The sequence below is a fragment of the Eretmochelys imbricata genome, chromosome 5 (genome assembly GCF_965152235.1).
Source record: "Eretmochelys imbricata isolate rEreImb1 chromosome 5, rEreImb1.hap1, whole genome shotgun sequence".
In the NCBI taxonomy this organism is placed as follows: Eukaryota; Metazoa; Chordata; order Testudines; family Cheloniidae; genus Eretmochelys; species Eretmochelys imbricata.
Window position 1 is genome coordinate 62,385,337 of NC_135576.1, and position 16,943 is coordinate 62,402,279.

Below are 16,943 nucleotides of genomic sequence, written 5' to 3' on the forward strand. Positions count from 1 at the left end.
GGCTATAACCTGCTGATGGGCCAAAATCCAAATGGTAGTTTGCATACCAAGAGCACAGGGTAGAGGTGTATATATATATGTATGTATCAGACGTGCTTACAAAATCAACATATAATCAAGAGTTTCTTGACTTTACAAACTATGGAAGTACATTAAAGATGTCTATAGCCACAGACTGTAAATTTCAAATTCATATCAAATTCTCCTTCGTAAGGTCTCTGTCAGGGTTCCTTCCCCCTCTGAACTCTGGGGTACAGATGCGGGGACCCGCATGAAAGACCCCTAAGCTTCTTTTTACCAGCTTAGGTTAAAAACTTTCCCAAGGCACAAATTCTGCCTTGTCTTTGAACAGTATGCTGCCACCACCAAGTGATTTAGACAGAGAACCAGGGAAAGGACCACTTGGAGTGCTATTCCCCCAAAATATTCCCCCCAGCCCTACACCCCCTTTCCTGGGGAGGCTTGAGAATAATATCCTCACCAATTGGTACAGGTGAACACAGACCCAAACCCTTGGATCTTAAGAACAATGAAAAATCAATCAGGTTCTTAAAAAAAAAAAAGGTAAAAGAATCACCTCTGTAAAAATCAGGATGGTAAATACTTTACAGGCTAATCAGATTCAAAACACAGAGGATTCCCCTCTAGGCAAAACTTTAAAGTTACAAAAAACTGGGATAAACTTCCCTCTAGCAAAGGGAAAATTCACAAGTTGAAAACAAAAGGTAATCTAATGCGCTTTACCTTATTTACTTACTCTTTTTGTACTATCAGAGACTTGTACAGGATGGTTTATAGGAGAAGGAGATTTTTGACCTGATGCTACTCTGCTTTCCCCAGAGAACACACCAACAAAGCCTCCCCCCCACCCCAAGATTTGAAAGTATCTTCTTTCCTCATCAGTCCATTCAGTCAGCTGCCAACCAGGTTATTTGAGCTTCTTAACCCCTTACAGGTAAGGAGGAATTCTAGGCTACCCTTAGCTGTGGTTATGACAGTCTCTATCTTACAGACAATGCATGGGTGGGGATGCAAGGTCGAAGGAAAATGTGAGAAGAGTTAAGGTTGTTTGGGTGAATGTATTTCTACTCTTTCTAGTTTTATTTTAAAGTGTAACTTTATCTTTGACTTTTCAGGCTAACCTTTCCGATTTTCCCACAGAAACTACAGTGTTCTCTTAAGGGCTTCCCGCATAAATCAAAGACATAATTTTTTTTTTTTTTCTGGCCTCGCCATTAGGCTTGCTTAAAGTAGGGGTTCTCAACCTTTCTTCCTGAGCAGCCCGCACCCCATGCTAAAAAACTCCACTGCCCACCTCTGCCACAACTGTTTTTCTGCATATAAAAGCCAGTGCCACGGTTAGGAGGTAGCAAACAGCGCAACTCCCTGGGGCTTCATGCCGCAGTGGGCCCCACAAAGCTAAATTGCTCAGGCTTTGGCTTCAAACCCAGGTGGCAGGGCTCAGGGCCCCGGCAAGTCTAATGCCAGCCCTGGTTGGCAGAATCCCTGAAGCCGGCTTGTGGACTCCCAGGGGTTGAGAACCACTAGCTTGAAGGATGATGTTTATGTTTGCCCAAGATTTTCAAAATGCATGAGCAAATTAGGTGCTGAAAGTTATGGTAATGTTCTTTGATATATAGTTTCCAGAATCATCTGGAACAGGCTAGAGTTGTATTTATTGGTAACTGAACAGGCATATTCAGAGTCTGAGTGCCTGCCAGACCTATGCAACATCGTTCTTATTACTCGTCTTTCCGGGCAAGATTTATAGAAGCAGCCTTGGAGTGAGTAAAATAAATGAGAGTTGCTAGGTTCAAAGATCTCTTATTAACTTACGGTTTATTAATCTTTGTACAGGTACAAAACCCAAATTCTTGCAAAGGGTGAAAAACTACTTTGTTTCTGACTGTTTTCAGGTGCACGTGATACAGATTCTTCAAAAGACCTCGGCTTATAAATCAGGGACACGTTGAATAATTTTGGTTGTCAATTTCTTTTCATTGCAAACATGTTTTAAGAAGAAATACTTCACGGATAGTTTTCAGACTAAATATCCACAGTAAAATGTGCCTATAAGAGATACTGTAGGCCATTATTCCAGTTTAATTATCTTAATTGGAGTCCCTAATTTAAAAATTAGGTACAATCATAAGTTTTACAAACAGTTTCAAACTACAAAACAAAAAGACAAGGTTACAATAGCAAGAATGAAATTTATTGACTATAGATATAAACATTCCAATTTCCAAAAAAGCAAGTACATAATCTATGCATCATGGATAAAAATACTGGTACTCCATTGGAAGTTATAATGCATTAGCCCCAGAAACTAGCAGCATCCAAAGTTGACTTAATATTGAACATATTTTCTCGACGCTGTTTGGTATAAACATTTGCCTCTCCTTTCTGTAACCGCTGTCTCAGAGCAGCTTTCTGCTGTTTAGTCAGCTGACGTTTTATCTTCTGTTTCACCAGTTCCTAAAAATAATTAAACCACAAGCATCAGTATTGTTTATATGACATGTAACATTTTAGGACATACTAGTTTATATTTACACAGTGCTTTCCCACCCGAAAGTGCTTTATGCACGGATATTTAAAAAAAAAAAAAAGGTGATGTTTGGTGCCTGGAGACTTTGTCTTTTTAAATGAAAAAAAGTTACCTTGTGGATATTGTAAGTCCTTGGTACACCGGACCCTTGCTAGAATGTGCGTCTATATAGCAAAAAGAAAAGGAGGACTTGTGGCACCTTAGAGACTAACCAATTTATTTGAGCATAAGCTTTCGTGAGCTACAGCTCATTTCATAGTGCGAATTTGCATATAATGCGGTCGCGGCCATGGACCCCAACATTTAATTGCAATTCATTTTAATGCAATCCCTGCGTTAACGCAGTACCGCACATGGATCCCAAATCCTGCATTCTAGCAAGGGCCCGGTGTACTTGTTATTTGGCTTGTGGCTATATTTTCTGGCACCCTTGTTTTTTTTGAAAAAGTCCTATCTGCAGAAGTGATTTGAAATTCTTCCTTCAGTTGTTCCCCTGTAGAGAGGCAAGATACCTAACATAGTTTAGGGTATATGCTCTTACAAAGATCCACAGGGTTTAGGGAATGTCTTCTTTTGAGTCTTGAACAGCCTCTACCACAGATGGTCAGTTGAACAGCAACAGTAACTGTCATTTAACTAAACAGGCAGTCGTTTTCTAGTACTTTGATACATACCATCCACAATTATTTATTCATGCTAGGTCCTACTTGCCATCATGATGGCAATAGCTACACATCACAAAAATCAAACCACAGCTTAGTAGATTTTGGCTGCAGATTGCTCTGTAGTGGAGAACTAGCACAATTCAGCTAACTCATTTCACTTAATTCCTCAGAATGAATTAACTAGAAGGGGACCTAGATCTCATTGTGGGGACTAATACAATTAATCGATGTTGGGAGAATAGTTAAAGAAGTTGCAATATTTGAAAAATTATGCCGGAACAAGTCATCGACTGAGATTTTAGCAGTATATTGCAGCCTCTCCTCCTTTGACACATCATAATGCATCTTTCTCCTTACCCAATTTGACAAAAACCACAGGCATGGCTGATTCTGTGGGGATAACTTGCAGGAGGCAAACTTCATACATCTCATCAAAATGAAACAAAACAAAACCTTTCATAAAAACAAAACAACCTTCCAAACTGGCCTAAACTTCAGTGAGAGGCAGGCATGAACTAAGGATAATCCATGGACCTAGACTCAGGGCTAAAAGGCTGACCAGTTGAAAACAAAAAAAAAACCAAAGGGCAGGTCTATACTATCCCTTATGTTGATATAACTTACATCACTCACTGGTGTGAAAAAGCTACCTAGAAGCAACACAAGTTACAGTGACCTAAGCGCTGTCCACACCATTGCTATATCAGTGGGAGATGCTCTCCCGCCAACATAGAGCTTCTTCACCAGACATGCTACAGTTGTGCCGACGTAGCACTTCTACTGTAGACTCGACACAAAACAAAACCCCCACAGCAGCTCAGGAAGTACAGAAGTTGAGGTCCCAAAAGCACAATCAACCAGATTGTGTTGCATATGTGGTATGTTCTGTTCCTGTTAAATGTGTAACTAAATAAATTACTATCTTTATTGTAAAATGTACTCCATAAAATGCACAGAGTGTAAAATGTAGCTAAGTTAGGGTATGTCTACACTACGAAATTAGGTCGAATTTATAGAAATCGGTTTTATATATTCGAGTGTGTGTGTCCCCACAGAAAATGCTCTAAGTGCATTAAGTGCATTAACTCGGCGGAGTGCTTCCACAGTACCGAGGCTAGAGTCGACTTCCGGAGTGTTGCACTGTGAGTGGCTATCCCACAGTTCCCACAGTCTCCACGACCCATTGGAATTCTGGGTTGAGATCCCAGTGCCTGATGGGGCTAAAACATTGTCGCGGGTGGTTCTGGGTACATATCGTCAGGCCCCCGTTCCCTCCCTCCCTCCGTGAAAGCAAGGGCAGACAATCGTTTCGCGCCTTTTTTCCTGAGTTACCTGTGCAGACGCCATACCACGGCAAGCATGGAGCCCGCTCAGCTCACTGTCACCATATGTCTCCTGGGTGCTGGCAGACGCGGTACTGCATTGCCACACAGCAGCAGCAACCCATTGCCTTGTGGCAGCAGACGGTGCAATAGGACTGGTAGCCGTCATCGTCATGTCCGAGGTGCTCCTGGTCGCCTGTGTGAGGTCGATCAGGAGCACCTGGGCAGACATGGGCACAGGGACTAAATTTGGAGTGACTTGATCAAGTCATTCTCTTTAGTCCTGCAGTCAGTCCTATTGAACCATCTTATGGTGAGCAGGCAGGTGATATGGATTGCTAGCAGTCCTATTGCATCATCTTCTGCCGGGCAGGCAAGAGATGAGGATGGCTAGCAGTCCTATTGTACCATCTTCTGCCGAGCAGCCATGAGATGTGGATGGCATGCAATCCTTCTGCACTGTCTGCTGCCAGCCAAAGATGTAAAAGATAGATGGAGTGGATCAAAACAAGAAATAGACCAGATTTGTTTTGTACTCATTTGCAACCCCCGCCCGCCCATCTAGGGGACTCATTCCTCTAGGTCACACTGCAGTCACTCACAGAGAAGGTGCAGCGAGGTAAATCTAGCCATGTATCAATCAGAGGCCAGACTAACCTCCTTGTTCCAATAAGAACAATAACTTAGGTGCACCATTTCTTATTGGAACCCTCCGTGAAGTCCTGCCTGAAATATTCCTTGATGTAAAGCCACCCCCTTTGTTGATTTTAATTCCCTGTAAGCCGACCCTGCAAGCCATGTCGTCAGTCGCCCCTCCCTGCGTCAGAGCAACGGCAAACAATTGTGCATCTGAGTTGAGAGTGCTGTCCAGAGTAGTCACAATGGAGCACTCTGGGATAGCTCCCGGAGGCCAATACCATCGAATTGTGTCCACAGTACCCCAAATTCGACCTGGCAAGGCCGATTTAAGCGCTAATCCACTTGTCAGGGTTGGAGTAAGGAAATCGATTTTAAGAGCCCTTTAAGTTGAAATAAAGGGCTTCATCGTGTGGACAGGTGCAGGTTTACATCGATTTAACGCTGCTAAATTTGACCTAAAGTCCTAGTGTAGACCAGGGCTTAGTGTTGTTATTGTAACTTTAGGTTTTGCATTTCCTAATTTAGGGCCTTTATGACACTAGAAGAGAGCAATTAAGGTTCAAAAGTCAGACCACACTGAGGGTTGAGAGAGAGAGAAAACAGCCTCTATGGATCACTTATTACCTGGCCTGTGATGTGGGTGGGGAATGTCACAGCCTTGTCTTTCATCCCCTTAACATGCAAGCCAGCAGAAATGAGCTGGCACATAGAGAGAAGCAAGCTGCTACTGCTACGACTGGCACAAAATTACTTGCATTGTGATTTTCACAGTACAATCCAAAAATTGAATATAGCTTTTTTATTTAACCAACTATTTTATAAACTGAAAACAGCCTGCAGTTGAAGCCTAACTTTTTTTCAACCTCAGCATTATATAAAAGAATGCAAAGGCTCTTCTATAAAGAAGCTCAACACATGATGGGGAGGGGGGAAAAAACAAAGCATGAAAAATAAAAAGAAACACTCATACTTTCTACCTTCAGAACTGAAACACAAAATTAGTTCATCCACCTAGGCCAGCATCCTGTCTTTTGACAATGGCCGGTGCCAGATACTTCAGAGGGAATGAACAGACAAGGGCAATTTATTGAGTGATCCATCCCCTGTCATTTAGTCCCACCGTCTGGCAGTCAGAGGTTAAGGGACACCCAGAGTTGCATCCCTGACCATCTATTAGCCATTGATGGACCTATCCTCCATGAACTCATCTAATTTTTAACAGTGTTATATTTTTGGCCTTCAAAACATCCCATGGCAACAAGTCCCACAGGTTTACTGTGTGTTGTGTGAAGTAGTACATCCTTTTATTTGTTTTAAACCTGCTATTAATTTCCATGGGTAACCTCTGGTTCTTGTGTTATTTGAAGGGGTAAATAACATTTCTTTATTCACTTTCTCCACTCCATTCACGATTTTACAGATCTCGATCATATCCCCTTAGTCTCTTTTCTATGCTGAACAGTAAATCTTTAATTTCTCTTCATATGGAAGATGTTCCAAACCCCAATCATTTTTGTTGACCTTCTCTGTACTTTCCCCCCAATTTTAATATACTTTTTTCAGATGAGGTGACCAGAACTGCAAGCAGTACTCAAGGTATGGGCATACCATCGATTTATATGACGACATGATGATAGTTTCCTGTCTTATTACCTATCCATTCCGAATGGTTCCTAACACTGTTCGCTTTTTTGATTGCTGATGCACATTGAGTGGGTGTTCTCAGAAAATTATCCACAGTGATGCCAAGATTTTTTTCTTGAGTGGTAACAGCTAATTTAGATGCTATCATTGTGCATAGTCCGGATTATGTTTTCCAATATGCATTACTTTGCATCTATCACCACAGAATTTCATCTGCCATTCTGATGCCCATGACCCAGTTTTATGCGATCCCTTTGTAACTCTTCATAGTCAGTACGAGAATGATTTGCCAGGGTGGTTGTGTGCAGGACTTGAACTTCAGAAGACACCCCCTTCTCACTCCATGCCTTACATGCTAAGTGACCCTTATTTCCCTGGCTATTTAGGGCACTCCACATTAAGCCTCAAGATGTTGAAAAAAAATTGCAGTTCACTTTCAAAAAATTCTCAATAAAAATAGGGACAAAATTGTTTTTAGTTTGATTCCCCCCCCCCCCCCAAACAATTCCATTTAACATTCTGTTACTTGGAGAAATCTGAAAGTAAACTACTCCCCCTTGTGGTTCAAAATAGTACAGGATTTTTCTGGCAACGTACACAAAACAAAACTAGAGAACTTTTGCAGCATTAACACAAAAAAGGCAGCAAAAGCACAACAAATTTTAAAAAGTGGATTACACACAAAAACTATTTACTGTCATGCACAGACATCAGACATTTTCCACTGAATATAGAGAGTCTCCTCTTGCAGGTCAAGTCGAAATGAGTAATTACTACTGACGTGAGCTACCCAGGTCCATGGAAAGTATTTTCCTGTTGGTTTATAAGTACCAACATCCAACAAGTGAATTGTAACATCACATTTACTTCTACTGCCTCTTCTCAATACCAGCTTCCTATAGAATTGGTTCTTGGACTAAGCATAATGAAACAGAACAGAAGCTGCAGTTTGTAAATGGAAATACCTGGTCAGATACATTTCTATGACCATATACAATACTACTGAGATGCTACTTCTTTGAATGTTAACCTTCCACAATCTCCTCTGACAAAAAAAAAAAAAAACAGAAAAGATGACAAAGGTCCACCAATTCCTATGATGCAGCAATTGTAAGAAGGTAGTACCGTGGGATATGCAAACCTGACACTAACAATTCACGCTTAAGTGATTCAGGCAGATGGGAAATGGGGGACCCTACCACCCTCACAGACCCTACTGCCAGGGAAAAAAATCCTTCTCAAACTGAAGTGCATATACTGGCCTACTTGCCCTGAGCAAGTAAATCTCAGTCTTTTCATCATAACCATGCTAAGGGTTGATGACTAGGTTGAGTGCTTTGGACTGAATAGATCAAAGCTTTATTATTTTAAAATTTTGCAAAATCCAGTTTTCCTCTGGTGGCTCATTTTGAATAAATCCTTAGTCAAGTTTGTGAGAGTGCAGTAAGATGCCCACATAGTCTCCATGTCAAAGTAATTAAACGTTTTAGCCTAAAATAGCTGGGATTTTCTATAGCTGATCAATTTAGTATCTCTGTATTGGACATTCTTCAAAATGTGTACATACTATATGCTGTATTGTTTATATATAAATTCCTGAAGTTATATACAAATTACATATAAATAAATAAAGCCTATTTTAACACAGAGCACTCTTACTATTCGATAGATACAACTCATCTGGGCCTGTTGATTTATTAAGAGTTCCTGCTTTTGCAAGCACAATGCTAACGTAATTCCATGAAGATATGTAGCTTATTTGGAAAGCCAGAACCATATTAAGGTTGCTGCTGCTACCAAGTGGTTTTTCAAATCTCAAGTTCTGCATTCGTTTCTTCTGTCTGGATTCAATAGCGCCTCCCTTTTTTTGGAATCCTACCTGCAAGATTGCATTCATTTCTAAGAATTTAGAGCTTGTGCCTGTAGTGTTGTCAGCCCATCCCTTTTGCCAAGGGATTCTTGAACTATCACAGGAGTCATAGCTGCCCGTTAGCACATGGTTCTAATCCTGAAGTTCCTTCTAGCACTGACAATAGGATTTCAATGAAAGGTGACAATTCTTACTCCAGGCAACTATTATGCATATAAAACGATTAAGAATGCATTTTCTTCTAAGTTCTGGAAAATACTTTTTGGCTAGATTTACTCCAATAAACACAGTCAACATACAAAATTAATCATTCATATACATAGATAGATAAAATATAATAAAAAAAATTAAATAAAAACAGGCAAATGTTCTGGAAATAATACAACCACTTGAAGGCACTCTTGTATAAAGCAAGGCTACTCCATAGGAATAAAAGCATCAGTTAATAGGACAAAATCACTATTACAGTGTTCCTCAAACAAGTGAAGTCCTTCATACACAAACTACAATCTAACAAGATTGAAGAAGTCCGCCAAAATAATTATGTCAGTCATATATTGACTGTTAAACAAAACATTCCTCGGATATGTACCCTTATTATGGGATATAAATACTCTGCAACAATCCTCTGGACATTTTGATTCATGACATATGCTATATTTGGGTTAGGGTACATTCCTAAAAGTGTGTAGAGATAATCTATAGAGTTTGTTTCCTATTCCTATTTGCAAATGAAATGGAAACTGAACCATCTCACCTGGTTTGCAAAGGAAAGCATCTACAGCTATAACAGGATTTTAACCCATAGAAAGGTATCTTATTAGTGAGGTGTATCAGCAGAAATTACCGAATTATTTCTTCATTTGGTAAAGCAGAAGGTATGTTAACTTGTACAGAGTATTAGCCATCCTTTCCTTCAGCGAGCGTTCTAAAATGAGCTTGCATTTATTTAAAGTATGGCAGAAGGAGCCAGCATAAACTATTTTTATTTGAGTAGGGGGTTAAGGTATTAAATACAACTATAAAAATTCTCATTCTTCACAGAGAGTCAAATTTACAGTACTGAAGTAGTTTAATGCCAAAGTTTTAGGGAAAGGTGCAAAAGAAATTTCTAGGAAGAGAGGAGGTGGGTAGGACAAATTGCCTCTGGACTTATTTTAAATGTACTTCTCACTTTACATCCCAAACCATTTTTTATTTTTTAGGTTTGGCTAACAATAGAAGGGAACAAACTGATTGTATCTTAGATAGTGGCCTACCAACATATACATTTGTGGCTGCTTACATGTAAAAGAGTTCATATTATTCCTGGGGACAAGCAGAATTCTTCTGTGCCCCATAATTTTGTATTTTCCCGCATAAAATACATTTTGCCCAACAAGTGCTGCAGTTCTGCCTTTTGCCTACCAGAAGCCGCTGTGGCACCAGAAAACCCAGTTGCATGAACCCCCCCGCCCTCTCCCCCCAAAAAACCTTTCCCACCCACCTCCAGGTTCACTCCTCCCCCCCACTAGCTCCTCCGTTACCCCTGACTCCCCCAAGCCTTTGCACTACTTCTGACAGGTGCAGGAAATCCAGTTCTGTATTGTAATTTAAATGAATTACTCAAAGTTCTGCATTAATCTGCCTTATAAGAAATTTGTCAAAACAAAACACCCCACAATCTTTTTTTTTGGGGGGGAGGGGGTGTCTGTATTGTTACAGACAGACTCACTGACATATTCTACAATAAATTACCAAAATAACTGAAACTGGCATGATAATATTGTGTTATTTTGACAAATCAAATAAGCAGACTTGTGCAGAATTTTCAAATATTGTGTGCACAATTTTTAATTTTTTGTTGCAGAATTCCCCCAGGAGTATCATATGCTGGAGTTGAACTTAAGTTGTCGAACATCTAACTGGCAGCTGCAACCAAAGATGAGCACAGCTTGGTGGCAAACAAATCTTTGGGAAGTGTTGGAGATCTAATCATCATGGCGGGGGGGGGGGGGGGGGAGAGCGGCGTGGTAGGGGGAGGAGAGGAAGGGGGATGTTAACATGATTAGTTAAAATGGTATTACCAGCCCTGTTTTCTCCTCCTTCCCCTGGACATCCCAGGAAAGAGCTATTATTCATTCCAGGCGCATATCACACTTGCCCCTTTTAAACTTTTGAATTTAATTAGAAAGTACATAGGGTTCAGGCAGTGCCATTTCATACATAGGCTATAAAACAGCCTGCTGGGAATGGGTGGCAACCTTCACCCCAGAGAGTGTACACACCATCTTTGATGCTCTTGATCTTCACTAGCTGAGATTGCAAATTTAGGAATATGCTGCCAAGACAAAAAATGAAACCAAACCAAAACATACACACACACACACAAATAAGGCCTATAAGTTTGTTGTCTGGCACAAGTGAACAGACACAATCTAAATATTCTCTCTGCTGAAAAATATATTATGATCGAACAAACAAGCCTACAAGAACATCATGCTTTCTCCCTGGATCACAAGGTTGCTAGAGGCAATTTAAAAAAAAAAAAAAAAAAAAAGAGCCTCTGAAGAGCACAATTCCACTTTAAATGGCTGATATGGTTAAAGTTACATCAGTCATGTTTTGCAGTGTCTCACAATTGTTCTGGATTTTCTGCCTCCCTCTACAATCAGGAGGATAAAATACTCAGGGCCCTGTGTACTCCACAGCAAATTGCACTTCTATTCTGTGGCAAAGACCGTAAACTTTGCAGTATTCAGGTACAGCAGAAGGAAAGTCTGGACAATTGTATTTAAATTGTAAAAATTGAAAGTTTTACTGAATTAAATAGGAAAACGAATAATGCAACCATTCTAGTATCCCCTATAGTTTTCCCTACACAAAATTAAATATATTTAAGGCTGTGCCACATTTTTGGCTTTCAACAAACCAACATAAAAACTTAGATTCCGGAACACAATTCCATGATCATGGAATCACAGAAGACACCAAAATCCGATAACACTAATTTGGACTGACCCACAAGTTAGAGTTGGAAGACAGTTTTAACAGAAAAACATTGGCATCTTACAAGTTTAAAAATCTACAGATGTAAACTAGAAAGCATGTATATATACACATTAGTTACCTGAGGAATTGTTGAACAGCTCCCAAAACTGCCAGTGGAGGTGGTACTTAAGGTTCTCATTCTGTGTTCATTGATGTGAACCATACTTTCTTCGTCTCTACAATATATACATTAGATTTTTATTTCATCTAGCAAAAGGACAAGACAAATATCCTTTGGCTACAATCCACCATATTCTAATAAGTTTTACAGATACAGTCTGAAAATTTCCAACACAATTTAATATTTGCATAACAAGGAAAATTTACATTTTGCAATATTAACTTGACTTCAACGTGACGGGTGTTTTATATCCTCTAAAGATTTTCAGGTCTGATTTGTAACATTATACAATGACCAAGAACATATTAAATGCCAGAAATGTTCTAAAATACTAAAAGTGACAGTGATATTTTATATTTATGCTCAGTCAATGACCTCCATTTCAAATTTGCTTAGTTTACATGTAAACAAACAAGCCAAATAAAAAACAAACCAAAAACAAGCAGGCTTGCTTCTCGTATCACTGTATTGGGTTTACAATGCCAACAGTACTAAAAACTTGTCTGTCAGCAAAGTAAACTAATATGGCATGTAGCAGAACGACGTTTTCACTACAATGCTACTTTCATTCCGTATGTGCCAAAGAAAAAACCCTAACAAACCATGATGGCAACATTTCCTAGCTTAAAAAGTGACATATGCAATATCTGTTTCTAATGTTTCTAATTCCCTTGCTAGTAATGCGCACTACATAAGTTAATTAGGTTGTCCTTATGCCTATGGCATGCTGTCCAGACAACAAATCATTTCATTCAAAACTGACTGGGTGGGCTGTGGACGGGGAGAGGAAATGGGGCTACTGCTTGGTGTACTTATTCTATTACATGCACCTGTCCGCCCATCTTTTTTTTTGCTGGTATAGAGCCCATGCATCAAAGGCCTAGGATAGAGGTAATTTTGATCTCTAAACTGGACAGGCAAGGAACTGAAAGCCAGAACAACAAATAGCTAAGTTATTATGATTGGATCTCAGGGGATTTGTGCTCCTCAGCTAACTAGAATAATTTCACTTCAAGAAACAGTGTTTAAATTACAAACTTCACCATAAAAGTTATTGTGGAGTAGTATTTTAATACAAAACCCTTTTTCATTGGTATAAACAGTTTAAATATTTATCCAATAGAAAAGTACACTAGCTATAGAAGGTAAGTGGAACTAACTCAGACACCCAAGTCTAGTTATTACATTTTGTACTCTGGAGCAAGACAACTGATCTGTCACACTAGAAAACATATAAACGTAATACTAATCAATAGGTTACCTAGCATCTAGTCAAAAGGAAAGTAGCATATGTTCACTCTACGATTAGAAATATATTTTCAATTTAAGCATGGGTGGCTGAACAGCAGTGCATGCTGAACTACCTGAAAGAGGTTCATTTACTGAAAAGAAGAAAAAATAAATGGAAGCCTTCCAAAACAGTCATCATGAATCTATACCTGAAAGGCCTGAATTCTCTGTTTAATGTTGACAAGTCAACCAGATCAGGGCATTCATCTTCATACTCTTTGTCAGCAGGGTCTTCTCCTTGACCTATATGATCTTCAATTTTGGTGGTATTTTCAGTTCTCTTTTCATCCTCAGAAAAATCAATTGCAGAACTCTCTGCATTATTACTGGCTTTCCCTACAATAATTTGCCCTTCAACTTTTTCTAGACCATGGCTGAACTCAGTTATATCTGAACTTTGTTCTTTTTTACTACTGTCAGTAATATCAACTTCTTTACTGCTATTCCTCAAAACTTTAGAGGATTTGCTTTCAGTGTCATCTTCCAATTCATCTGTCAAATTTATTTTGTTTTCTTCAGCTGCAGTATACAAATTTACTTTCCCATCAAAATCGTCTACAAGTTGTGTAAACACTGTTTTATAATCCTCCTCATCAGGACCTGCTGGGTAAAGCAGTTCATCATTCTCCTGCATTTCTTTTGTGTAGCCACTTGCTGCAATCTCTACATCAAGAGAGCACTCTCTCCTAGAGAAAATAAGAAGATTGAAGCATAAATAAATTGTTTCCCCTCAACATATTAAATCAATTTGGTAGTCATTTCTTAAAAAAAAAATTATTAAAGTGCATTATCATTAAACTGCCAGTGTTAAAGGATTAACAAAGGACTATACATGCTGAGTAGAACCTTATATAAGACAGTCTCATTGAACTTAATATGAGTACAATTAACAGAATATGGCTGATAAAAGTACAATGCCATTTGTATAAGAAGTTACTACATGCTCAGATGATTTCAGCATTTACAGCTATATGATTGAACAATGTCCGTACACGTCTACTGAAATGTAATTATGATTTAACGTTGACTTAAGTGTATTACACTACATTACATAAATCTAGAAGCACTCTAATTTTGCACTTATTGAAAGTTATATATTTTGGTTAAAGTGTGGTTCCCTTTAGAAAAGGGACTGAAAACAGTCTGGTAGGGTTTATTATTTTGATATCTCCCAGATCAAATGTACTCATAAGGGTTTTGTTTTGTCTTTCTAAAAAGGACATGAAACTTGAAAAAGCAAATTTCCATTTGAAAACTTTGGAGCTTAGAAAACAACTCTGCCTTGCCAATCAGCAGCAGTACAGAGACCACCAGCTCACACTCATAGCTGTGTTGTTCTAACTGGAACAAAAATATACTTTGAAGTAAACAGATATGACTGAGTATAGGCAATGAGCTGAAATGTTGAACAATAGGTGTCATTTTTATACAGTTTTTCAGAATAGAACTTTCTTTCAGTGGTTTTCATTATCTGAGGCCTGAAAAACTTGTTCTTTAGAAAAGTAGTGACCATGATTTACTAACTTTCTTGAAAAACCTCCATTCCAAATGAATCCACATAAAGGAATGCCCCACAAGTGCAATAATTGGGTTGAGGGGTGAGAAAAATACTGTTCTGTATTATTAAAAAGAAAAGGAGTACTTGTGGCACCTTAGAGACTAACCCATTTATTTGAGCATAAGCTTTTGTGAGCTACAGCTCACTTCATCGGATGCATACTGTGGAAACTGCAGAAGACATTATATACACAGAGACCATGAAACAATACCTCCTCCCACCCCACTCTCCTGCTGGTAATAGCTTAGCTTATCTAAAGTGATCACTCTCCTTACAATATGTATGATAATCAAGTTGGGCCATTTCCAGCACAAATCCAGGTTTTCTCACCCTCCGCGCCCCCCCCCCCCCCGCCCACAAACTCACTCTCCTGCTGGTAATAGCTCATCCAAACTGACCACTCTCCTTACAATGTGTATGATAATCAAGGTGGGCCATTTCCAGCATAAATCCAAGTTTAACCAGAACGTCTGGTGGGGTTGGGGGGGGAAGGAGAGGTAGAAAAAAACAAGGGGAAATAGGCTACCTTGCATAATGACTTAGCCACTCCCAGTCTCTATTTAAGCCTAAATTAATAGTATCTAATTTGCAAATGAATTCCAATTCAGCAGTTTCTTGCTGGAGTCTGGATTTGAAGTTTTTTTTGTTATAAGATAGCGACCTTCATGTCTGTAATTGCGTGACCAGAGAGATTGAAGTGTTCTCCGACTGGTTTATGTTATAATTCTTGACATCTGATTTGTGTCCATTTATTCTTTTATGTAGAGACTGTCCAGTTTGACCAATGTACATGGCAGAGGGACATTGCTGGCACATGATGGCATATATCACATTGGTGGATGTGCAGGTGAACGAGTCTCTGATAGTGTGGCTGATGTTATTAGGCCCTGTGATGGTGTCCCCTGAATAGATATGTGGGCACAGTTGGCAATGGGCTTTGTTGCACGGATAGGTTCCTGGGTTAATGGTTCTGTTGTGTGGTATGTGGTTGTTGGCGAGTATTTGCTTCAGATTGGGGGGCTGTCTGTAGGCAAGGACTGGCCTGTCTCCCAAGATTTGTGAGAGTGTTGGGTCATCCTTCAGGATAGGTTGTAGATCCTTAATAATGTGTTGGAGGGGTTTTAGTTGGGGGCTGAAGGTGACGGCTAGTGGCGTTCTGTTATTTTCTTTGTTAGGCCTGTCCTGTAGTAGGTGACTTCTGGGAACTCTTCTGGCTCTATCAATCTGTTTCTTCACTTCCACAGGTGGGTACTGTAGTTGTAAGAATGCTTAATAGAGATCTTGCAGGTGTTTGTCTCTGTCTGAGGGGTTGGAGCAAATGCGGTTGTATCGCAGAGCTTGGCTGTAGACGATGGATCGTGTGGTGTGGTCAGGGTGAAAGCTGGAGGCACGTAGGTAGGAATAGCGGTCAGTAGGTTTCCGGTATAGGGTGGTGTTTATATGACCATTGTTTATTAGCACTGTAGTGTCCAGGAAGTGGATCTCTTGTGTGAACTGGACCAGGCTGAGGTTGATGGTGGGATGGAAATTGTGGAAATCATGGTGGAATTCCTCAAGGGCTTCTTTTCCATGGGTCCAGATGATGAAGATGTCATCAATATAGCGCAAGTAGAGTAGGGGTTTTAGGGGACGAGAGCTGAGGAAGCGTTGTTCTAAATCAGCCATAAAAATGTTGGCATACTGTGGGGCCATGCGGGTACCCATAGCAGTGCCGCTGATCTGAAGGTATACATTGTCCCCAAATGTAAAATAGTTATGAGTAAGGACAAAGTCACAAAGTTCAGCCACCAGGTTAGCCGTGACATTATCGGTGATAGTGTTCATCTTTGTGTGGAATCTTGGTGTAGAGGGCTTCTACATCCATAGTGGCCAGCCACACTATCAGAGGCTCGTTCACCTGCACATCCACCAATGTGATATATGCCATCATGTGCCAGCAATGCCCCTTTGCCATGTACATTGGTCAAACTGGACAGTCTCTACGTAAAAGAATAAATGGACACAAATCAGATGTCAAGAATTATAACATTCATAAACCAGTCGGAGAACACTTCAATCTCTCTGGTCACGCAATTACAGACATGAAGGTCGCTATCTTACAACAAAAAAACTTCAAATCCAGACTCCAGCAAGAAACTGCTGAATTGGAATTCATTTGCAAATTGGATACTATTAATTTAGGCTTAAATAGAGACTGGGAGTGGCTAAGTCATTACGCAAGGTAGCCTATTTCCCCTTGTTTTTTTCTACCTC

The 16,943-nt window shown here is 39.8% G+C and overlaps 1 protein-coding gene across 2 annotated transcripts in view; it reads right to left on the minus strand.

Annotated features, from left to right (window-relative positions):
- Positions 1-1,822: 1,822 nt before the first annotated feature.
- RIOK2 (RIO kinase 2) overlaps positions 1,823-16,943 on the minus strand; it is a 36,425-nt gene continuing 21,304 nt past the window's right edge. For both annotated transcript variants that reach the window (XM_077817235.1, XM_077817237.1), the window contains exons 8-10: positions 13,282-13,818; positions 11,801-11,897; positions 1,823-2,478 (exon numbers count right to left, since the gene is read on the minus strand). In XM_077817235.1, coding sequence (XP_077673361.1) covers positions 2,317-2,478; positions 11,801-11,897; positions 13,282-13,818 — 796 coding nt within the window. In that variant the 3' untranslated portion in view covers positions 1,823-2,316. The remainder of the gene's footprint in view (positions 2,479-11,800; positions 11,898-13,281; positions 13,819-16,943) is intronic.